The sequence below is a fragment of the Salvelinus fontinalis genome, chromosome 10 (genome assembly GCF_029448725.1).
Source record: "Salvelinus fontinalis isolate EN_2023a chromosome 10, ASM2944872v1, whole genome shotgun sequence".
Lineage (NCBI taxonomy): Eukaryota > Metazoa > Chordata > Actinopteri > Salmoniformes > Salmonidae > Salvelinus > Salvelinus fontinalis.
The window spans coordinates 6,619,140-6,643,063 of record NC_074674.1 but is presented as its reverse complement, the minus strand read 5'-3'; the positions used below and the strand labels follow the sequence as shown (position 1 = coordinate 6,643,063).

At 40.2% G+C, this 23,924-nt stretch overlaps 1 protein-coding gene across 4 annotated transcripts; it reads right to left on the bottom strand.

Moving 5' to 3' along the window:
• Nucleotides 1-9,514: 9,514 nt before the first annotated feature.
• LOC129863512 (macrophage colony-stimulating factor 1 receptor 1-like) lies at nucleotides 9,515-22,142 on the bottom strand. 4 transcript variants are annotated; one of them, XM_055935557.1, is made up of 21 exons: nucleotides 21,975-22,142; nucleotides 18,716-18,976; nucleotides 18,254-18,532; nucleotides 18,012-18,148; nucleotides 17,725-17,884; nucleotides 16,496-16,706; nucleotides 16,261-16,376; nucleotides 16,004-16,115; nucleotides 15,663-15,820; nucleotides 15,333-15,457; nucleotides 15,115-15,241; nucleotides 14,924-15,031; nucleotides 14,609-14,722; nucleotides 14,323-14,494; nucleotides 13,353-13,432; nucleotides 13,077-13,186; nucleotides 12,855-12,977; nucleotides 12,650-12,761; nucleotides 12,345-12,444; nucleotides 12,153-12,258; nucleotides 9,515-11,938 (listed from the first exon to the last, which is right to left on the bottom strand). In XM_055935557.1, the coding sequence occupies exons 1-21, from the start codon at nucleotides 22,021-22,023 to the stop codon at nucleotides 11,789-11,791; spliced, it is 2,910 nt and encodes a 969-aa protein (XP_055791532.1). In that variant the 5' UTR covers nucleotides 22,024-22,142; the 3' UTR covers nucleotides 9,515-11,788. The 4 variants fall into 4 exon arrangements, with proteins under 4 accessions (XP_055791532.1, XP_055791533.1, XP_055791535.1 ...); XM_055935558.1 differs by having other exon boundaries at nucleotides 14,609-14,719; XM_055935560.1 differs by lacking the exons at nucleotides 9,515-11,938; nucleotides 12,153-12,258 and having other exon boundaries at nucleotides 12,341-12,444; nucleotides 14,609-14,719.
• Nucleotides 22,143-23,924: the final 1,782 nt, after the last annotated feature.

Here is a 23,924-nt window from a genome sequence, read left to right as displayed (position 1 = left end):
GCCTCCCTGACCAAGGCCCTTCTCCCCAATTACTCAGTTTGTCCGGGCGGCAAGCTCTAGGAAGAGTCTTGGTGGTTCCAAACTTCTTCCATTTAAGAAGGATGGAGGCCACGGTGTTCTTGGGGACCTGCTGCAGACATTTTTTGGTACTCTTCCCCAGATCTGTGCCTCAACACAATCCTGTCTCGGAGCTCTATGGACAATTCCTTTGACCTCATGGCTTGGTTTTTGCTCTGACATGCACTGCCAACTGTGGGACCTTATATAGACAGGTATGTGCCTTTCCAAATCACGTCCAATCAATTGAATTTACCACAGGTGGACTCAAATGAAGTTGTAGAAATATCTCACGGATGATCAACGGAAACAGGATGCACCTGAGCTCAATTTTGAGTCTCTTAGCAAAGGGTCTGAATAGTTATGTAAATAAGGCTTTTCTGTTTTTAATTTTTAATTAATTTGCCAAAATGTCTAAAAACCAGTTTTTGTTTCGTCATTATGGGGTGTTTGTAGATTGATGAACAACATTTTTTATTTAATCCATTTTAGAGTACGGTTGTAACCTAACAAAATGTGGAAAAAGTTAAGGGGTCTGAATACTTTCCAAATACACTGTATATGGGTAAGAGTCTAGCTACATTTTCATATAAGTTTCTAATTTTGTCAGAAAGTTGTTTTCATTGCAAGTTAAAGCGTACTGTTAGCTAGCTAGCTAAAAAATGTTAGTATGCTGGCTCGCTAGCTAACGTTACTTGTATGATCTTTGTAGTAATATTTTTCTAATCAGAAATACATTTGCATTGCTAGTTATAGCCTAATGTTAGCTAGCTAGCTAACATTTAACCTATGTGTCATAGCTGTAGTATGAATACAGGTATTCATACTACAGCTATGACAATCAGTTTGTATTGGTAGTGGTATGAGTTGAGATTATGTCGTCAAATTAGCCAGGTGTGTCTGGGGGTGACTACGGCCATCTATTGTGTTTCATGAACACCCTGTCTAGACAATAGTGACCCATCCACTTAGCCAGATGTGGCTAGGGGGTGGTTATAGCATTTCTTTCACATGACCCATCAATTTAGACAAGTGTGTCTGGGTAACTGTAATCTAATAGATATCTGGATGCTTTCTGTTTTGATATTGTTACTATGAAAATGCAAGTAACCATTTCAACCATGTATACCTTCTGTATCCTGTGCATATGATGTACAAACTTAGATTTTATTTGATATAGTGTGTTTACCAGAGACAGTAATGTGAAGAACAACATGACCCGCACCAAAATCAGATTAGGATATAGGCCAAGGACTAGATCAAGTTGATTTCTCTCTGTTTAAAACATGGCTTCACATGTGAATCCTTAAAGAGATGGGTGGGGCTAAGGCTTAAGAGGGTGTGAACGATGCTGAATGAGTACCAAAACATTCAAGAGCCATTTTCTCAAAAGTGGGGTTTATCAAAGCAGAATTTACTTTACTTCTAGCTCTGTCTCTACTTTTATCCAATGTAACAATCACAATTTCAGATTTTGCTACACCACCTGACCGAATCCAGGTGGTGGATCCCAAATATATTTAAATATAGCGGAGGGCCCCAAAACATTTGGTCTCAGACAAAATATTGCCCTCAGATGTCTCTTGACATGCCAAGCTTTCATGAAAGTTTAGGAAAGGGCTTGAAAGGTTAATACAGCAATGTTCTTTGCTCATAGCACAGTAGGCTGGAATCTTTGTTTGACAGTATACATTATTTTCACACCTATTGTATCTTGGATGTGTTTTTTATGAGAAAGAAAGGTTAGTCTATTATCAGGTTAGTCTCAAGTTTATCTAAAGTTATTATCAGGTTGGTCTCAGGTTTGTCTCAGGTTAGTCTAAAGTTATTATCATGTTGGTCTCGGTTTATTCTAAAGTTATTATTAGGTTAGTCTTAGGTTAGTCTCAGGTTGGTCTAAAGTAATTCTAAAGTTAGTTTAAAATTAGTCAAGTTAGTCTAAAGTTATTATCAGGTTGGTCTTAGGTTAGTCTAAAGTTAATATCAGGTTAGTCTTAATTTAGTCTAAAGTTAGTGTAAAGTTAGTCTAACAGTAGTCTAAAAATAGTCTCAAATTAGTCTAAAGTTGTCTAAAATGTGTCTCCGGTTAGTCCCAGGTTCCTGTAAATAGCCCACCCAACTACCTCATCCCTATATTGTTAAAAAAAAATCCTTTGCACCCCAGTATCTCTACTTGCACATTCATCTTCTGCACATCTATCACTTCAGTCTTAATTGCTAAATTGTAATTATTTTGCCATGATGGCCTATTTATTGCCTTACCTCCCTAATCTTACTACATTTGCACACACTGTATATAAATGTTTCTATTGTGTTATTGACTGTAAGTTTCTTTATCCCATGTGTAACTCTGTGTTGTTGTTTGTGTCACACTGCTTTGCTTTATCTTGGCCAGGTCGCAGTTGTAAATGAGAACTTGTTCTCAACTGGCCTACCTGGTTAAATAAAGGTTAATTAAAAAAAAAATGATCTGATTAGTCTCAGGTTAGTCTAAAGTTAGTTTAAAGTTAGTCTAACATTTGTCTGAAGTTAGTCAAAAGTTAGTCAATGTTTCTAAATGTAGTCTCAGGTTAGACTAAAGTTAGTCTCAAGTTCATTTAAAATTAGTCTCAGGTTAGTGTTACAGGCTTTGGTTTTTCCATGTATATTTCGAAGTTGGACGTTAGCACATGGGGCACTCCAATTGGCGTCACGTCGTTAGTCAGTATGTGTTACACCTGTGCTGGCTTGTCATCTCGTTAGTCAGAATATGTTTCACCTGTGCTGGCTCAGTGCTCCAGTGGTCTTGAGAGATGTGGGGTTTAACACCTTTAGATGGCTCTCACTATTTGATTTCTTCCCTGTTTTCGTTTTGCACCACTTTTTGGTTTGCTTCCTGTCTTTAAGTTTGGTGTGGGTTTTAATTCTGTTTGCCAGTTCTTGGGCAAATTTAGTGGGGGCTCATGGTGGGTGTCTTGTAGGCCCCAGTTGTTGTTGCTAGTCAACCTTCAGTGGACACCCCCATGGGTGTCTTTCAGAACCCCTCCTAAAACCCCACCTTTTTCAGTGGCTCTTGTGGTCAGTGACTCTTTATTGGTTCCCCCTTCTGTTTCAGCGATATTATTCTGGCTGGGGAACGTAACAAAATGGGGGCTCATCCAGGATCTTGTTTCCCATGAGTATGATAGTTGATTTAATCACCTTCTCTGAAGCTCTGCTGTGCCCAGATATTTGAGTGTTCAAAATACACTTTTGTCGTAGAGTTTCAGTCACTGACATCCACCCTGAGGGGTTATACGATTGGTGGAATGATTTTGAAAGTTGCATAAACGCTTATAAAATAAATCAAAAAACATGGACTTTAAGTTGGAAGCATTTGTGGAAAACCAAACGTGGGAGATGCTAGATAATTGTGCGAAGGCAAATCTGCTCATCATCGCAAAGCATTATGACATAAAAGTTGCACATGCCGATTCAAAAGCAGTACTCAAAGAGTTAGTCTATACTGCTTAGGTGGAGGAGGAACTCTTTCCGGAGAGGGAGAATGATGAAAAAGGTTCTACGGGTGGTAGAGTTCACCCCGTAGATGTACAATTGAGAAAGGTAGAGTTGGTCCCAGAGGCATACAGACAACAGTTCCGTAAATTACGAAAGACAGAACCACAAAGCCATGTTGAGTTTGCAAAGGAACAAGCATGTCAAGGACATTGAGGATTTAAAGACACTCATGCTTCTCTAGCAGTTCAAGAATTGCCTTCATGAAAGGGTTGCCACCTACATTTATGAGCACAAGGATCTCACTCTTGAGAAAGCTGCAGTCCTTGTAGATGAGTTCGTGTTGACACATAAAACTACTTTCACAAACAAAGCATCAAGTAGTTATTCCTACGCAAAATCAATCCAGAGCAGTCACCTTCTACTGTGTCCTTTTCTACAGTGCCCAAAAGATAAAGATTGTCAGAAAATAGATTTTTCGTATCTGCCAGTTTGTCATGACTGCCGTGAGAAAGGACACATTGTCTCTCATTGTTCTCAGTTGAAAATGAAAAATGAGAGAGAGAGAAAAGGCAGCTTCTTCTTTTGGGAGCACTCCAGCCCATTAAGTCTCTGGTTGGGAATGGTGTATCTCCTAAACAAGATTTTGGTTCAGATGTGTATGAACTCTTTGTTTCAGACGGGTTTGTGTCTCTGTAGAATGGCGATGCTGTTAAGCAGTCAGTGAAGATACTGCGAGACACTTGGGCAGCCCAGTCTTTTATTTTAGAGGGTGTTTTGCCTTTGTCTGACAATTCAGAAAGTGGTTACAGTGTGTTAGTACAAGGCGTGGAGATGTGTTGTGTGGAAGCTCCTTTGTATAATGTGTAACTCTGATCTTACATCTTATATAATGTGGAAGTCTGATCTTATTTCTGGTTGCGTTTGTCGTTGGAGTGAGGCTTAGCTTGCTGGTGAAGGGGGTCTCATTCATTTTGGGAAACGATTTGGCTGGAGGGTAGGCTGTGCCAAATCCTGTTGTTTGTAAGGAACCCAGAGTAGACGAACCTGATGGGTTATCAGAAAAGTACCCTAGCGTATTCCGAATGTGTGCCGTTACACGTGCTATGTCTAAGAAAGGCTCCCGGAGCAAGTCTAGTGTTGAGGAGGATGTCAGCGATCCCACCAATGTTGATCTGTCTGAGACGTCTATGGGTGATCCTGAATTCGGTATATGTCCTGAGTTGAACTCTCCTTTGAAAACCCCAGGTGAGCGAGTTTGTAGAACCGCTGTAGGAAGAGATGGTCCCTACAGTTCACACTTCACTTTTTGCTGAGATACATCAAGAGGAGGAGTTTGATGAAGTTCATAGGGGTTACTTTGACAGAGATGGTGTTCTAATGAGGAATGGTGTTCTAATGAGGAGATGGTGTTCTAATGAGGAAACAGTGTTCTAATGAGGAAATTGTGTTCTAATGAGGAATGGTGTTCTAATGAGGAATGGTGTTCTAATGAGGAATGGTGTTCTAATGAGGAGATGGTGTTCTAATGAGGAGATGGTGTTCTAATGAGGAGATGGTGTTCTAATGAGGAGATGGTGTTCTAATGAGGAAATGGTGTTCTAATGAGGAGATGGTGTTCTAATGAGGAAATGGTGTTCTAATGAGGAAATGGTGTTCTAATGAGGAGATGGTGTTCTAATGAGGAGACGGTGTTCTAATGAGGAAATGGTGTTCTAATGAGGAGATGGTGTTCAAATGAGGAAATGGTGTTCTAATGAGGAAATGGTGTTCTAATGAGGAAATGGTGTTCTAATGAGGAAATGGTGTTCTAATGAGGAAATGGTGTTCTAATGAGGAAATGGTGTTCTAATGAGGAGATGGTGTTCTAATGAGGAAACGGTGTTCTAATGAGGAAATGGTGTTCTAATGAGGAAATGGTGTTCGAATGAGGAAACAGTGTTCTAATGAGGAAACGGTGTTCTAATGAGGAAATGGCATTCTAATGAGGAGATGTTGTTCTAATGAGGAAATGGCGTTCTCATGCCACCTCTGGGCAAACAATTGGCCCAGTGTATCTCAAATTGTCCTTGCAGTTACGCTTCGACAAGCGATACTGAGGTTGGCTCATGATATTTGTATGGCAGGCCATCTTGGAGTCAACAAGACGTATGACCGTATCTTACATAACTTCTTCTGGCCTGGTCTGAAACAGGATGGTGTGTCTTACTGTAAATCCCATCGTCAGCGGACAGCTAAACCGGACCAAGCTGTACTGGTTGTACCTTTGCAGCCTATTCCTGCTTTTGACAAACCTTTCATCAGGGTTCTAGTGGACTGTGTTGGTCCTTTGCCCAAAGCCAAGAGGGGTGACCAGTTTCTCTTAACCATCATGTGTGCTGCCACTTGTTTCCCTGAGGCCATTCCAGTGAGGACGATCACGGCTCCCAGTATTGTTAAAACTTCTTTAGGATTGGTGGGTCCCCTGCGGGAAGGTTGAGCTAACATAGGCTAATGCGATTAGCATGAGGTTGTAAGTAACAAAAACGTTTCCCAGGACATAGACATATCTGATATTGTTCGAAAGATACAATTATTGTTAATCTAACGGCACTTTCCAATTTACAGTAGCTATTACAGTGAAAGAATACCATGCTATTGTTTTAGGAGAGTGCACAGTTTTGAACATGAAAAGTTAATAATAAACAAATTAGGCACATTTAGGCAGTCTTGGTACAACATTTAGAACAGAATGCAATGTTTAATTGGATCAGTCTAAAACTTTGCACATACACTGCTGCCATCTTGTGGCCAAAATCTAAATTGCACCTGGGCTGGAATAATACATTATGTGTTATATTCTCCTACATTCCCTTTACATTTCCACAAACTTCAAAGTGTTTCCTTTCAAATGGCACCAAGAATAAGCATATCCTTGCTTCAGGGCCTGAGCTACAGGCAGTTAGATTAGGGTATGTCATTTTAGGCAAAAAAAAATAAAAAAGGGGCCAATTCTAAATCAATTATTTTTAACGTTTGGATTTCCGCAGGTAGTGTAATCGGACCAAATTTAGAATTTAATGTCAAAGGTTATTCCTGCAAGTGCTACAATAGTTGGGTGTAACCCATTGCTCCTATTGTACCTACCACCCAGTCTCAAGGTGCTCTTGAGAGATTTCATCAGACTTTGAAGTCCATGTTAAGAGCTTACTGCTTTGAGTTGGAGAAATACTGGGATGAAGGGGTCCCTCTTGTGCTGTTTGCATCGGAAGGTTGATCAGGAATTTCTCGGTTTTCTATCAAATGTTTCTTTCAAATGATTTTGTGTTTGGACATCATGCCAGAGGTCCTTTGAGCTTTCTGAGATAAAGGTTGCAATGTGCCTGTGAAGGCACAAACGAAAGTTTGGTACGATCAAATGGCTTGAAAACGCACTTTCCATGTGGTTGACCCAGTCCTGGTTTTGTTGCCCGTTCTGGGGTCACCATCAATCTCGCTTTTCAGGCCTTTACCCCATAGTGAAAAGAAAATGGTAATTTGGATTACATCATCGCCACACTGGAGCGGAGGAAGAAACAAACGGCTGTGTTATGTCAACATGTTGCAACCGTACTTCACCCGGTACGATTGGACAGAGAAAGTCTGTGGAAACCGGTAATGATGTTCTGCCTATAGCCACTGCTGCCACTGTTCAGGCTGTGTAAGGGCTATTTGACCAAGAAGTAGAGTGATGGAATACTGCATCAGATGACCTGGCCTCCACAATCACCCGACCTCAACCCAATTGAGATGGTTTGGGATGAATTGGACAGCATTGAGAAGGAAAAGCAGCCAACAAGTGTTCAGCATATGTGGGAACTCCTTCAAGACTGTTGGAAAATAATTCTAGGTGAAGCTGGTTGAAAGAATGGCAAGAGTATGCAAAGCTGTCATCAAGGCAAAGGGTGGCTACTTTGAAGAATCTCAAATATGAAATATATTTTGATTTGTTTAACACTTTTTTTAGTTACTACATGATTCCATATGTGTTATTTCATAGTTTTGATGTCTTCACTATTATTCTACAATGTAGAAAATAGTCCAAATAAAGAAAAACCCTGGAATGAGTAACTTTGTCCAAACTTTTGACTGGTACTGTTTATATATATATATACAAATGTGTCTGTTTTGTCTATTTAAGTGTTGACAGACAGAAGACACCACGTTTATGCTGGAAAAGGCAACGCATTTAAATTGATAATGTTCTGAAATGGAAGATGTTTTCTGTTGGTTGTGAGCAAACTTGTCCAATAAAAATATAGGATATATTTGTGGTCTTAAGGGGGAAGGTGTTACAGGCTTTAGTTTTTTCATGTATATTCCAAGGTTGTACGTTAGCACGTGGGGCGCACCACTTGTTGTCACCTCTTTAGTCAGTATGGGTTACACCTGTGCTGGCTTGTCATCTATTTAGTCAGAATGTGTTTCACCTTTAGTTGGCTCTCCCTATTTGATTTCTAGACAAACAATCCTTATTCTATTTTCGATTTTGCTCCACTTATTGGTTTACTTTCTGTCTTTAAGTTTGGTGTGGGTTTTAATTCTGTTTGCCTGTTCTTGGGTAAATTTAGTGGGGGCTCATGGTGGGTGTATTTTAGGCCCCAGTTGTTTTTGCTAGTCAACTTTCAGTGGACACTCCTACGAGTGTCTTCCAGAACCCCTCCTAAAACCCCATCTGTTTCGTTTTGGTTACTGACTCTTTGTTAGTTTCCCCTTCTCTTCGAGTGACATTATTAGTTTTTCTTGCTTGGGAACATAACATTAGTCTAAAGTTATTATCAGGCTAGTCTAAAGGTAGTCTCAGGTTAGTCAGACGTTAGTTTTAAGCTATCATCAGGTTAGTCTCATGTTAGTCTCAGGTTAGTCTCATGTTAGTAAAAAGTTAGTCTAAAGTTAGTCTAACATTAGTCTCAGGTTAGTCTCAAGTCATTATCAGGTCAGTCTCAGTTTAGTCGAATGTTAGTCTCAAGTTAGTCCCAGGTTAGTCTCATGTTAGTCCCAGGTTAGTCTCAAGTTAGTCCAAAGTTAATCTAAGGTTAGTCTCAGGTTAGTCTAAAGTTATCAGGTTAGTCAAAAGTTATTATCAGGTTAGTCTCAGGTTAGTCTAAAGTTAATATCAGGTTAGTCTCAGGTTAGTCTAAAGTTATTATCAGGTTAGTCTCAGGTTAGTTTAAAGTTGTTAGCAGGTAAGTCTAAAGTTAAGGATGTAATAGAATGAGAAATAAGAGTGATATCTCACAGTGAGAGGATGTTGGTGAGGATCAATCTGTGAGAAGTAGCATGTAACCTTTAGCCTCGCAAGCAGCCTGATTTTGCGAGCTTACATGAATGTTCGCTGAATGGATAATGGGAATCAGTCGGGTAATTATGAGGCTACGTCACCTTAGGCAACATATTGAGATGTAGCTGGGTGGCTAGTTTCTTAGAACTCTGTTTAATTGTGTGCAATGGTGCTGCTCCCTAGTGGTATAAACAGTCACATACCGTTAATGCTTATAGTAGGGCAACTGTTCATAAAAGATCAGCATAAATTATTCGTCTGTGGTTTGTCATCAATCATTCTTACTCTTTTTATATCCAATCTCTCTTGTGGATTTTAACTTTTTATGGTTCGTTTTTTGTGGTTATGAAGGGGTATGTGCCATCTTCCAGAATTGCAAAATAGTTTAGCAGGAGAAGTAACTTGAATGTTTATGCAATGTCTAGGTTCTTGTTTTTCAAGAAATGAGGGCAAACTCAGCACTTCCTGATAGTAAAAATAAAAGGTTTACTTCTCCGAAATTGTTATATATGAAAGAATATTTTGGGTAGGTATGCATGGAAAACATACCCTTTACCATGAGTGGCTATGGAGTCAAAGAAATGTATAGTAGCCTACCTGATAGAATGACTTTGCAGGGAATATATGATACTACAACAACTAACTATTATGAACTGGTATCAGGAATTCATAGAAGGTAGGAAATGAATTTGAACCTTTTTATTTGATTACATACTTACAGTACATTTCCATGTATTGGTAAAATGTTCTTACACTCAAGTCAAGACCAAAAATACAGTAATTGTTTTGTTACATTATTACAAGCACTTTTAATAGGGAAAATATGTTGCTACAATTCATAATAATATACCTACAGTACCAGTCACAAGGTTGGACACACCTACTTATTCAAGGGTTTTTCTTTATTTTTACTATTTTCTACATTGTAGAATAATAGTGAAGACATCAAAACTATGAAATAACACACATGGAATCATGTAGTAACCAAAAAAGTGTTAAACAAATCAAGTTTTTGAAATGTTCCTGATTGACTGACCTTCATGTCTTAAAGTAATGATGGACTGTCATTTCTCTTTGCTTATTTGAGCTGTTCTTGACATAATATGGACTTGGTCTTTTACAAAATAGGGCTATCTTCTGTGTACCACCCCTACCTTTTCACAACACAACTGATTGGCTCAAACAAACAAAAAAAGAAATTCCACAAATTAACTTTTAACAAGGCACACTTGGTTGAGAGAATGCCAAGATTGTGCAAAGCTGTCACCAAGGCAAAGTTTGGCTACTTTGAAGAATCTGAAATATAAACACTTTTTTGGTTACTACATGATTCCATATGTGTTATTTCATAGTTTTGATGTCATCACTATTATTCTACAATGTAGAAAATAGTACAAATAAAGAAAAACCCTTGAATGAGTAGGTGTGTCCAAACTTTTGACTCTCATCCCCTTGGAACGAGCCCAACCAAAACGAATCTCCAAAACAGCAAAACGTGCTCAAAATAAATTGTGAGCCAAGGCTACACACTGGCTAAACACAAAACACAAAAGTTATTGACTGCCCACCATAAAATAAAAACGTTTTCGCAGTAACTATGTCTTGTGTTACTTAGGCATATTGAAACGTTGATCTCAGTTCAGTAAAACTGGTGTTGAGAACTTTGTGAGTATTGGAAACAAATGAAACTGCATATGTAAGTGGCTCCATTCTCCAATCATTTTTAAAGAGATGCATTAAGCAGTGGCTCACGAAGCAGTATTCATGGCAGGCTTCACCAAAAAACTTACCAAGAAAAAAACATAAAATCATTTCCTTTCATCTGTTTCATCATTTTCTTTCAAGTCGCAAGAGGCTGAATGTGTCCCTCCAGAGAAAGCATCCGAGTGAGCCAAACAGCGCCCCTCTGCCTCTGTATGTGTAGCCCATCTATCTGATGCTGTCTGGTGAAAAAGAGTATGACATTGTTGCCGCCCGTAGCATTGAATGCAAGGGAATACAGCAAGCATTTGGCCTCCCTTGATAAAAATTCAAATGAAATAATAACCAATCGGCGGTGAGCTAAACTGAGTGAGCTCAACTGTGAATGGTCCTGGCGCACCAAAGAAAAAGTGTCAAGGGAAGCCAGCTTGGATTTGCTTCACACAAATAACATCCTCAAAAGCAAAACGTCATTGACAGAAACAACTTGAATTGTTGCATCACATTGAGTCATTGTTAGGCTAGCGAGCAAACATTTTAGCCAGGTAGCCTAGGACAACTAAAACTAAAAGCGTGTACTGTATGACAGAGTCATAGACCGTTTCCTCAACATGGAAGAGAGGAGGATGGCGTTGGCGTTTCTCTACAAGTAGGGTGAGACATGTTTTTTTCTAGTTGCACAAACAGAGGACAGCGGTTGCTCTCTGGTTTTGTGATGAAAAAAAGGTGTGGTTGAAATAATTCTTCCACTGTATCTTCTTATTGTCTCGGCCTTAGACCTATATATCACGGTGTCAAGGCATATGAACTAACAGGTTATAGAGCAAATAATGCAATTATCACAACACATAGGTTGTAATATGGCTTTTTTTCCCCTGACTCGGGTTCCCTAGGGATTTTACCCACGCATCGCTACTGGCATTAAGTTGTCACAGTCCGATCAGAGTTTGTAAAATATCTTGATCTGTGTAAATATAAAAGTTAAATGCGTAGAATAATGTCTGGGTTTATGGTCATTTTCTGTACATAAAATGTTGAAGGCATACACGCTTACTTCCTTTTAAAACTGTTGTTGCTTACTGGAACTTGACTTTGTACTTCGTAAAAAAGGTACTATATGACACTAAAACCATGTTCTCTACAATGAGAGTCAAGACATTTGGATAATTTGGTGTGTCTAGTGCATCCAACTCTTGGCTATGACTGGCAGACAGTCACCTATGAATGTATAGTAATGGAGGATGGCCTGATGTGCTCTCAGCAGAACTGGTAGTTGTTATTCCTCATCAGGGGCTTTTCCTCTTCTTCATGGTTCAGTGTCTGATCACAATCCTCACTAATCTTAGTTTGGTCACTCTGCTCTCCTGCCTCCTGCTGTGGCGTCTTGTCCTGCACATTCCTGTAGGTCTGGCAGAAGAAAGGATACTTTCTGTCAAATTAAAAATGTTGATGTCCCCAAACCATTTTATCCACCAAATTATATTATTCTTACTGTAAATACATTTTAGGAGTACAGAAAATCCTGATTTAGGAAATAATAAGAAGTTAGCAGAATGCTAAGAGAGAGACTGTAAATGTAAAATGTAAAAAGACTACAGTGGGTCACTTGAGTCCATCTGACCTGGTCTGGCTGGTCAGGCAGTAGACTCTGGATAAGCTGGCCAATGGTACTGAAGGTTGGACGCACTGTTGGTTCCATGTTCCAACACATCTTCATGATGGTGTATCTGAGGAGAACTCTCAGTTTCAGATACTGCTGCAGCTTGTCAGGTTACATCATCTCTTTTCGCCGATCTTGAAGTATAATACTCACATCTCTGGAGGGGCAAAGTCCGGCTGTGACATGTGGCATCCATCTTTGATCATCTTGTAAAACCGGGTGTCCACCACAATATTAGGGTATGGGCTCTTACCTAGAAATAACAACAAAACATTTATTAAAAAAAATATATATATATTTTATCAGATACTTTGATTCGACATAAGACATTATTTTTGTCATCACGTGCCAGAGTGACCTAGCCTGATCCCAGATCTGTTTGTGCTTTTGCCGACTTCAATTTCATTGGCAAGCGAACAGACAGACTGGCACCCATGCTAAGTGTCAGAGTGACCCACCCAGAGAGAAGACCTCCCACAGCAGTATCCCATAGGACCAGACATCACTCTGCACTGTGTACACACAGTCAAAGATGCTCTCGGGGGCCATCCACTTCACTGGCAGACGGGCCTGGGAAGGAACATAGTTCACAATCATTGGAGAATCCGAGCTTCCTAAACTAAAGTGATTTCTTTATTCCTTTATATTGTTTTATTAACTCACATTTCCTTTCACCACATAGTTGGAGTCATTCTCGATGTCTCGAGCGAGCCCAAAGTCGCAGATCTTAGCCACGTGGCCATCGGTCAACAGGACGTTCCTAGCGGCCACGTCCCTGTGAATGCACTGCAAAGACAACATTGGTTTCACTCATATAATCATGTGTCAATCTGCATGTTACACTACATGAGTTGACTTTAAATTACAATTACATTTTTCTGTTACATTTTTGGATGCAAGGAAGTCCATTCCCTGAGCCACCTGATAGGAGACCCTCAACAAGTCTTCTATGTCCAGCGACCAGGTGTCTGTCTCTGGATCCTCACATAAAGAACCTATGACGAAGAGAGAGACTATATGAGACTTAACAGTGTATATTACCACCCTTCAATCCATAACCTAGCAGAGAGATAGAGAGAAAGATCGAGGAAGAGTGTATAACGCCCTTCCACTCCACAACCCTCTCTGTGTTACTGCAGTGTGTAGACGGATGTTAATTACCCATAGGGCCGTATTTGGGCCTCTGCGCTGGATGCATGGCCTGGTAGTTGTCTGAGCTGGAGCAGGAGATCCCACTGTCACTGCAGACACATAAAGGACTGAGAGGTTACACTACGGTCTACACTGGACAGGTACACTGAGTGGACAAAACATTAAGAACACCTGCTCTTACCATGACATAGACTGACCAGGTGAATCCAGGTGAAAGCTATGATCCCTTAGTGATGTCACTTCTTAAATATACTTACATCAGTGTAGATGAAGGGGAGGAGACAGGTTAAAGAAGGATTTTTAAGCCTTGAGACATTGCCATTGACATTGTGTATGTGTGCCATTCAGGCGATGAAGTGCCTTTGAACAATGTGTGGTAATAGGTGCCAGGTGCACCGGTTTGTGTCAAGAACTGCAACGCTGCTGTGTTTTTCACACTCAACAGTTTCCGATGTGAATCAAGAATGATCCACCACCCGAAGGACATCCAGTCAACTTAACACAACTGTGAGAAGCATTGGAGTCAACATGGACCAGCATCCCTGTGGAACGCTTTCAACACATTGTAGAGTCCATGCCCTGACAAATTGAGGCTGTTCTGGTGTTTCTAATGTTTTGTACACTCAGTGTATTCTGTGTAGAAATGAAAATGTACGGTCAGTGATAACGTAGAGACCATGACGTGCGTCAAGAGGCATGAATGCCTTGTTAGTATAGAATGTAGATTTTGATACGGCACCACAGAGAGCAATGCATAAAATGAGGGCAGAGGAGGTCCCTGGCTAGAAGAATGCATAGCTTTGTCACCTGGTTGACGGTATATAAAACATGTGTGGAGACTGAAACTTGTGCCTCACATCTATTTCTCATTTCTCGTTTTGGTGCACTTTCACTAACCCAGAAACCATGTCTCTGGTGGGAGAATGGAGAAAGGAGAGTGAGTTGAGACGAGAGGCATGCTAGTGATCGTTCAGCCCACCTCCTGACACGAGACTCCTGGCTAGATGTGTTCTTGTAGTGATCACTATCCCCTGGAACCTCTGGAACCCCTGGTCCACTCAGGATGGAGTCCAGGAACAGCTTGGCCTTGCTACGCAGGAAGTTCAGCAGGTCGCCATGGCTACAGTACTCTGTGATCATCAGCATTGGGCCTGTGGTCGAACACAACAATGAGATGACCGATTTGGTTAACCAATGAAACTCACCCTACAAGTCATGTTACCTTCTTCTATGGAAATGCAAGTACAGAAAAGAGTTTGTCCCACCTCCTTGAGTACACGCCCCCAACAGGTTAACAATGTTGTCATGACATCCCAGGTGACTGAGGATCTTCAGTTCTGACATCAGAGCTTCTCTCTCCTCTGAGTGGGCGCTTGCTGCTGAGGAGGAGGAGGAGGAGTAACTCTTTCATTATTGCATATACTGAGATAGTGCTTCATCTATGATGGGAACTACTTTCATGCCAGCATGTATCCAATAGCAGTTATGTATTGTACAATCATTTTGACTTCCTTCTGTAAATGAAAAGCAATGCTGTAGGGTTAAAGATGTTTAGGGACAGTATGAGGATGCTAACTCACGCTTGAGCATCTTTACTGCCACACGGGTGGTCCTGTTGTCATCGGTCCCCAGACCATAGGCAGTGGCCTCCACAACTTTCCCAAAAGCCCCTGCTCCCAGAATCTGGCCTGGAACACAGAGTATTCAGTCAGTCATTACTGTTTCATGACCTGATCTCTGTTTTAACCCCCAAAACGACAATAAATCATACCAAGCCTCAGCTTATCACGAGGGAACTCCCACTTCTTGTTATACGGAAGTTGTGTAGGGTCAATAAAGGTGTAGTTATTCCCATCATTGGCCTCGATGATCTTCCACCGGACTTCATATTTGGGTTTCTATGAGAGAAAACATATGTTGTGTAATGGTCTAACTGCAAATGTATTTGGGCAGTGAAAGCCAATGAACGAGTCAGTAAATGCAGCTCACCTGCTTGTATTTGTACAGAACGATGACAAGCAGTAGGAACAGAAGGGCTGCTGTGCTGGTGGCTCCAATGAGAGTGGGGGTGAACAGCTCGGACATTACAAATGTTGGAGTGGCAGCAAGAACATCTAAAACATAGCAAACAACACAGTACATTTGGATGCCCTTGAAGTCAGCTCATGACATTATTCAATACTGAACAGGGAAATGAGAAATAACACTACCGGTGGCTGTTTCAGTACTAGTCATAGTAAGAGCCCACCGGTGCCATGTGAGAATCTCACTAAACGTTTGTTTGTGCAGTATACTATATAGCTGTAATGGTCGTCTTACGCGATACGAAGGTGACCCGATTTTTGCCAGCAAAGTTAAAGGTGACACACTCCACTGTGACCTCCTCAGTTGAGGGACTGAGGGTCAGCTCACTCTGCACCTCCATGGTGCTGGTGAAGAGAGGGTGCACCTCCACGGTGTCATTGTCCGCATCACACCTGACAACAGAGGAACGTCAAGATGAGCACAGACAGTAGGCCTGTTTCATTTCAGAGTGAAACAGCTCTCTGCATATTTTGCTGTGCAAAGCTCTTGGCTGAATGTTATCCAGTTAGAGAACCTACAATCAATCAAATTGAGTATATAAAGCCCTTTTCTACAGCATCAGTTTTTACACCTACGTGCTTTGTATTCCTGGGCACTGGTACCAGAGGATTGTGGGAGCTGGGTATCCAGAGGAGGTGCAGGTCAGGGTGGTAGAATTCTTCAGTCTGAGCATGGCACTGGGTTTCTCTACTCAGTCAGAGAGGACAGACAGCATCACACTGTGTAAGTCATCATCACGTCACTCTCACGGTACACGGCACAGTTTTGCTCCATATTTTCTCGCTAGTTTGATAGTCGGTGTGACCGGTCACATTGGAATAAGATATCTTACGGTAGACTTGGATATTGAAGGTGATGGAGCTGTTGAGGCGCGTGCTCCTGGTGTGGAGGGTGTACTGGCCCCTCTCCTCAGACCTGACTCTGTGTAGCAGCAGGCTGCTCTCGTACCTACAGGATGACAGGACAGGATCAAATAACAGCACCGGATCCTGTATTTATTCAGCATCTTTTACAAATGATGTGGTATACACATTCAGAAGCAGGGTAATTATTGGGAAAATAATGACCTGTAATTGTCTTGGGCGGTCCATGTGTCGCCATGAGTGGAGATGTTGTGACTGTGAGACATGGGCACGTCCCACCAATGCTCCTTGATTTGGGGATAGGCCTCGATCAGAATGCTTATCTCAAGGTTCTCCCCTTCTTTCACATTGACTAAGGAGCCATTTTGGTATAGATTGGGTGACAGGCGGGGTATGAACCTAATGTAAGGCTCGTCTGAAGAAGGGAGAAAGACAGAGAGAGAACATTTAAAGATAACATTATTTTGATCACAAACTTCAACAAAACTTAACATTTTAAATTATCACACCACAATTTCCTTTGAGGATGCTAAGCTGAGTTTCACTTTTAAAACAGGTTTCCATGTTTGGTGTTTGTGGAGATCAACACTATCTTTGTACTATCATCCTGATCTCGCGGGCTTACGTAAATATGATCCCATGTAGCGAAACATATTAGATGTTAGCCAAACATATTAATTGTTAGCCAAACATATTAAATGTTAGCCAAACATATTAGATGTTAGCCAAACATATTAGATGTTAGCCAAACATATTAGATGCTAGCCAAACATATTAGATGCTAGCCAAACATATTAGATGCTAGCCAAACATATTAGATGCTAGTCAAACATATTAGATGCTAGTCAAACATATTAGATGTTAGCCAAACATATTAATTGTTAGCCAAACATATTAATTGTTAGCCAAACATATTAAATGTTAGCCAAACATATTAGATGTTAGCCAAACATATTAAATGTTAGCCAAACATACTAGATGTTAGCCAAACATATTAGATGCTAGCCAAACATATTAGATGCTAGCCAAACATATTAGATGCTAGCCAAACATATTAGATGCTAGCCAAACATATTAGATGCTAGCCAAACATATTAGATGCTAGTCAAACATATTAGATGTTAGCCAAACATATTAATTGTTAGCCAAACATATTAAATGTTAGCCAAACATATTAGATGTTAGCCAAACATATTAAATGTTAGCCAAACATACTAGATGTTAGCCAAACATATTAGATGTTAGCCAAACATATTAGATGCTAGCCAAACATATTAGATGCTAGCCAAACATATTAGATGCTAGCCAAACATATTAGATGCTAGCCAAACATATTAGATGGTAGCCAAACATATTAGATGGTAGCCAAACATATTAGATGGTAGCCAAACATATTAGATGGTAGATCAACACTCCCTTTCCCTAATGCTTACCTACGACCTGCAGGTAGGTGGTGGATGTGTTGGCCCCAGCCTCATTCATGGCTGTACAGGTGAAGTTTCCTGTGTCAGACATGGTCACAGCCGGGATAGTCACAGTACTGGTGATGTGGACCTGCTTGTCCTGCATTACTTTTTGTAAGAAGTTCAATGCCTGTATATATATAAACAACACCAACATATCAGTTCAGATCTTCAGACCGATACTGGATCATACAAGCTAATAGGAAACATATATGATTTAATGATAGAAATTGAGGACAGGTTACTGTTTAACTTACTTTGAGGGAGGAGTGTTTCCAGGTGATGTTGTAGAAGTGGTTAGGGTTACTGGTGATGCAGGGGATGAGGAGCTCCTCTCCAACAATACTAACATACCCATCTACCTCAATTAACACAGACGGTGGCCAACGCAACCCTGGAACATACACATAGAAGTAGATGTGTTTAGATGCTTTGGGACTAATAACCTCAATGCAATGTCCAACAAATACAAAATGCACAGACATCTACTTCATCTTACTTTGAACGACATTGATGTTGATGTCTTTGGAGCGTGTTGTGACCCCATTGATCTTTGCGCTGCAGATGTAGTTTGCACTGTGGCTGGTCAGAAGGTGTCTGATGAGGATCCCTCTCCTGGGATTGACAGTGTAGTTCATGTCGGGGGGTGTTGGGTCTCCGTTGGCCATACGGAGGGACAGGTCTGTGGCACTGGGGTCTGTCAGCTGACAGAGGAGAAGATCCCCGCCCTCCTTAACATCTCTCATGTTGCGGGGGGTTACCAGAACATTAATGGGATCTATAAGGAACATAACAGGTTGAGCAATGTTGACTTAACTTGTGACATATTAGCTGATAAACATACAATGTTGTGTGTGGCTTTGGCAGCTGGACAGATAATAATAATGATAACTTAACATTTCTAGAGCGCATTTCCCACTCTCAACGTCCATAAAAGATGTCATGTCATGAAAACACTTACCTTTCACATAGATGTGGACCTCTGAGAACAGGTCTGGTTGGTTGTCATACACACACTTGTATGTGCCAGTGTAGTCTGCTGTAAGGTGCCTGGTGGAAATCATACTCCCCTGTTTAGTGTTCCTCTTTTTGAACGCTGTGGTAGACCAGGTGGCTGTGCTGTCCCCCTCACAGGTCAAGGTGAACGACGTTCCTAAATGCAAAGTCTTCTCAGCCTCCCACAGCAACACAGAGTTCAGCTTGATCACTGGAGGACTTCGCTCTGTCAACAAACCAATCACAGAACCAGGAATAAACTATCAAGATTAACAATCCCTCACATGTCCATCACATGTCCCTCACATGTCCATCAAATGTTCCTCACATGTCCATCACATGTCCCTCACATGTCTATCACATGTCCCTCACATGTTTCCTCACATGCCCATCACATGTCCTTCACATGTTTCCTTACATGTTTCCTCACATGTCCCTCACATGTTTCATGGAATATAGACATAGACTACGGTAATAATAGATTTCAATGAATTATCACATTTGTAACTCTAAAACCTATCTTCTCAGGGATGAACATGTTCAAGTGGATGCCCCACTGATTTGTATTTATTCCGTTTATATATTTGATCTTCAACTTCAATCATTACATGTTTTAAATATGTGAACATTTGTTCAGAGATCTCTCCATTTGACACATTTGTAGGGAGATTGAATGCGCCGTGGACAGCTTGTTGTACAGATTGTTGTTTTTCAGGGTGGTGGTTGAAAATGTTTTGAACATTTTAAAGACCTCCATTGAAAAATATAACACTGATCCATCTTTGCATCAGGAGTAATAGTCAGATGGAATTGAGTCATCAGCAGTAAATGCAGAGCCGGACAGATAGAACAGGATCTACCTTGGACAGAAGAGGAAGAACAATTTAAAGCTACAATATTTAACTGTTTGGGGCGACCCCACCAAATTCATAAAGAAATATGAGTTATAGATCTCTCATTCCTATTAAAGGCCAGCATAAGAAACATTATATCATTTCTAGGTGCTCTATTTCTATGCCTCCCATTCTTAAGTTTAGTTTTTACGTCTTTTACTTTCTCGTTTGTACACCATCTTCAAACCGCTGAAATTACAATATTTTTGGTTATTGAAAAGATATTTCACTGCATTTTGGATTGTACCAAGATTCTCTACATTGTTTGTTTTGTCACATTAACTGAAATTAGGCAAATTATTAGAATTTTAGCAACCAGGAAATGGCGGCGCATCACAAGGAAGACTTGTAAAATAAATGTTATTTTGAATCTGTTTATTTGGTTTTTAAGCGATTCAGACAGTGATGCTATACATTGGTAATCAATCATTTATGTTATAATCCAAAACAGTAGAAAATAAACAAATCAGATAATGTGATTTAGTACTGGGATATCAGACTGTGATTGGTTCATAAGTTAATTGTTAAATCCATACAAGCAAATTGACTTTATCAATGCATTCTCTATTGTATGCCTTATTGAACAAATTTGGTTTAGTAGCAGGTTATTGCCCACAATCTGAAACTGGATTGAACTGCTGCTTAGTTTGTTATGAAGCTTATTCATCCTGATTGGACAGCCTGTCTCATGCATGTTAAGATCTGAGCATCTCATTGGCTGGCAGCGTTGGGTTTCTTGGCCAGGTCCTGGAGGTGGGTGGAGATGCGGGACACCTGCAGCAGCAGAGCCTGGTGGTTCTCCACCAGAAGACTCTGGTGTCTGCCCAGGTTCTGCAGGTTATTCAGGTGCTGAGCTCCCTGGTCCTTCATGGCTTTCAGCAGGTTGATGACCTCCCTCTGGCCGCTGGACACCTCTCGGTGCTCCTGGACCAGCTGAGACAGCGCCTTGACCACCTCTCCTTTCCAGCTAGCAGCTTCTTGCTGGTCCTGGGTATGTTGGGAGAGTAACTGTTTCAGCCCATCCACTCCACAGCAGAGAGACGTAGGGGCTACCACCGTGTCTGGGGGAGCCTGACTGAACTCTGGGTTGGCTGGGAGGAAGACTGGTTTAAGGTCCCCCATGGTCATGCCAACTGGTTCGCTGGCAGGGGGTACTTTGTCACCTGAAAGAGGGTGAAAACACATTGTCTCATTGTTGAGTGATGAGTGAAGAATTCCCATTTTAATACAAAGCAACAAACCTGCAAGAAAAATACATTTTAATTGACTGTACAACACAGTATTTCACTTGTATTGTATTAAATACTAAAATGGACATCAAATAATCCACTTACTTTGAATCAGTGAAGCGCATCGTCTTGAATTTCTCCTCTGTCAGGCATGATGCCAATACTTCAGTACCAAAGTTATGTCATTTGCTGTTACTGACATATAATTTTATCATATGGTGAATTATGAGTTATTTCAATTTCAATGCCTTAGGTATCATCCATAGAAAGGTGGTAATAAAAATAATTTTCTTGGTATACATCAATGTCACCAGAGATAATTATTTTTGCAATAAAAGCTTTTCTGTCTATTTCATATTTGAGTGTTTTTTTCAGGGAGAAAGGGGAAATGAGAGTGTTCCTGAGAAGGGTTTAAGCATGTGTCTTTTTGTGTGTGGATTTTTTTAAACGAAACCCCCGATAGCGTCTAGCTCCAGGAAACACATTGTGCTCGGGACTTGCTGGACGGATCCAGGTCTCGGGGGGCCTGTTTCCCAATCCCACTCTCACTTCTGCTTTTTCTGGGGAGGCGGCGGAGTGGGGGGAACCACCAGGAGCTGGACATGTTCTGTTAGCTCTGTGTCTACCCCCCACCCCCTGTGACCCCCCTGTCCCCCCTGCTCTCAGATGCCAGAAGCCACAAAGCTAAACACCTGCTCTCACTGCAACAGTCTTCACTATGACATTTTATCCATTTGAATCCAAATTCTGTTACATCCATGGTTACATTTTTTGGAGAAAAAAAAAGATGAATTGTCATAAAAATGTAATTAAGATTAAATCGCATGTATCTAATGTGTTAAATATTTTAGACAAATGTATTTGACTGTTATGATGGCAATTCTATCCATGCAAAATACAAAAAAAGTTGGTCCTTTTTTTAAACAAAACAACTCATGAACATAATATGATACATTTGTCTGAATATTTACAGCACCATGAGATTTAAATGAGGTCTCGTTGGTTTAAAAAAATCATGACACATCCTCTGAACAATATTCAGAGAACAAAGGAGCTGATTTTAAACCACTTCCTACAGTCTCACATTGATTAATGTGCTTACCTTGGGCTGTGCAGAGCATGATGCCCAGGAAAAGGGCTAGGAAGAGCATATTCTGTCCCTCTCACTGTCTGTTGGTCTCTGTCTATATGTCTGTCCTCTGGGTAGTCTGTCTGCTCTACTCAAGGGTTGTTAAGGAACTGGTTGACTGGGGTGGCTTGTCAGTCCTGATATCATTACAACTTCCCCTAACTCACCTCCCACAGTGCTTACAGCCAGTACATATTAAAGTAGTTTGGGTGTTCTGAATTCTTTTGATGGATGAGTCGTTGTCTATTAGTAAAGTATATCAATGTTTATACAACGTATTTACAGACGGCCAGTTAAATTAGACATGAGTGGAAATAAGAGTACCGGTAAACATTTTTATGACATGTATTTTAAATAGAAAAAAGCAAAATTCCACTAAAACACCTTGCAGTAAGTACATTTGCTGTGTAGCAATGTAGGCATCTCAATTAATTTATGGAGTTAATTAAAAATAGATATGTGTACTTTTTTTTTTCTTCCCCCATCTAAGAAGCTTAGATATCGACAGCATTCTTCAGCTTATTCAGAATCATCCCTCTACTGCGTGTCATTCCATTTTACTATTACGTAGGATACCGAGCGGAACAGGGAAAACAACGGGTTGCCCGGTTACAGTATTGCCAAGTGCATATATACCTTTGTTATGTAGGTACAGTACAAACGATATACGATTTATACAATACAGAGAGCACAAATTGAAAGAGGACACAATTCTGAACAACAAAGGCACTTCATTTGATATTAAAAGACATATGAAAACTCATTTAAACATCATGAAAACTATGTCATTTAATACATCTCAAGAAATTGCATGTGAAGTATCAAATGCCCTTTTAATGTGTTTGAGTTGACACTCAAGGACACTAGCCATAGACCTTTCAGTACAGAGCTGAAAGTTCAAAAGTATTCTGTACAAGACAATGCTCTAGCCAGGCAAACAGATTAGGCACAACAAAGATATATTGTACTATTTATGAAACAAATGAATGCTGACATTTACAATCAGTGTGTTTAGTATGCTACTGAAACCTGATGGAACAGCCCTGACCAACAAATAGCATGAGAACCTTTGGATTGGGTAGACCTGCTTCTAGTTTTGTTGCACCTTGTGGAATGTGTGGAATGATCTAGAATACACTTTCAAATGGGAGGAACTGGTGCCTCTAGGTTGTTAGGGGACCTTTTCACTGAAGAATGTGTCTGTTTATGATTGTGTTTGCTTCACGTGTATTGTTGTGTATAATAACGTCTATTTTAATGTGTATATGAATGTGACGTTTAAGGTGCATATTGTATTTTGATGTGTATTGTTGTGCTGAACAGGGCTCATCTGTTAAATAGACCTTGGTCTCAGCATCGACTCCCTGTCAAAATAAACGTTAAATAAAAATGTAGTGCTTAATGTTTTTAATCAATTATTCAAAACTTAATTTAGATTTAAATTGGTAAGGCATTTGATAAGAATGTGAGGGGCAAATATAAGAGGCACATTACTGCAAACTTACAGATGTAGGATCTTAATTTGACCCAGTTTGCTTCAGCAGGAAAATAATCCTGCAGTAACAGGAAATGTGAATTATTATGTGGATTATAATTAATGTACATTTTTGTAAGGGTTGATACATTTTTGTATGGGAAAATCAAGTCTGAAATTTGAAGTGGAAAATAAATAAAATAATACATAAAAATAAAATAAACCTCAAATACACTACAAGTTCTCCTGCAACAGGGTGATCAAATTAAGATCCTACATCTGTACATTCTATATAAATTTCTATTCTCTCTTCAAATATACTTTTCTTTACAATTTGACAACTTCAATAAGATAAAAATTGCATATAATATGACAATTTCCATTGACATTCATCAAACTGCTGATGCTGTTTTTGTAAATCATAAAATGAAAAGGGAAAAAAGTATCTT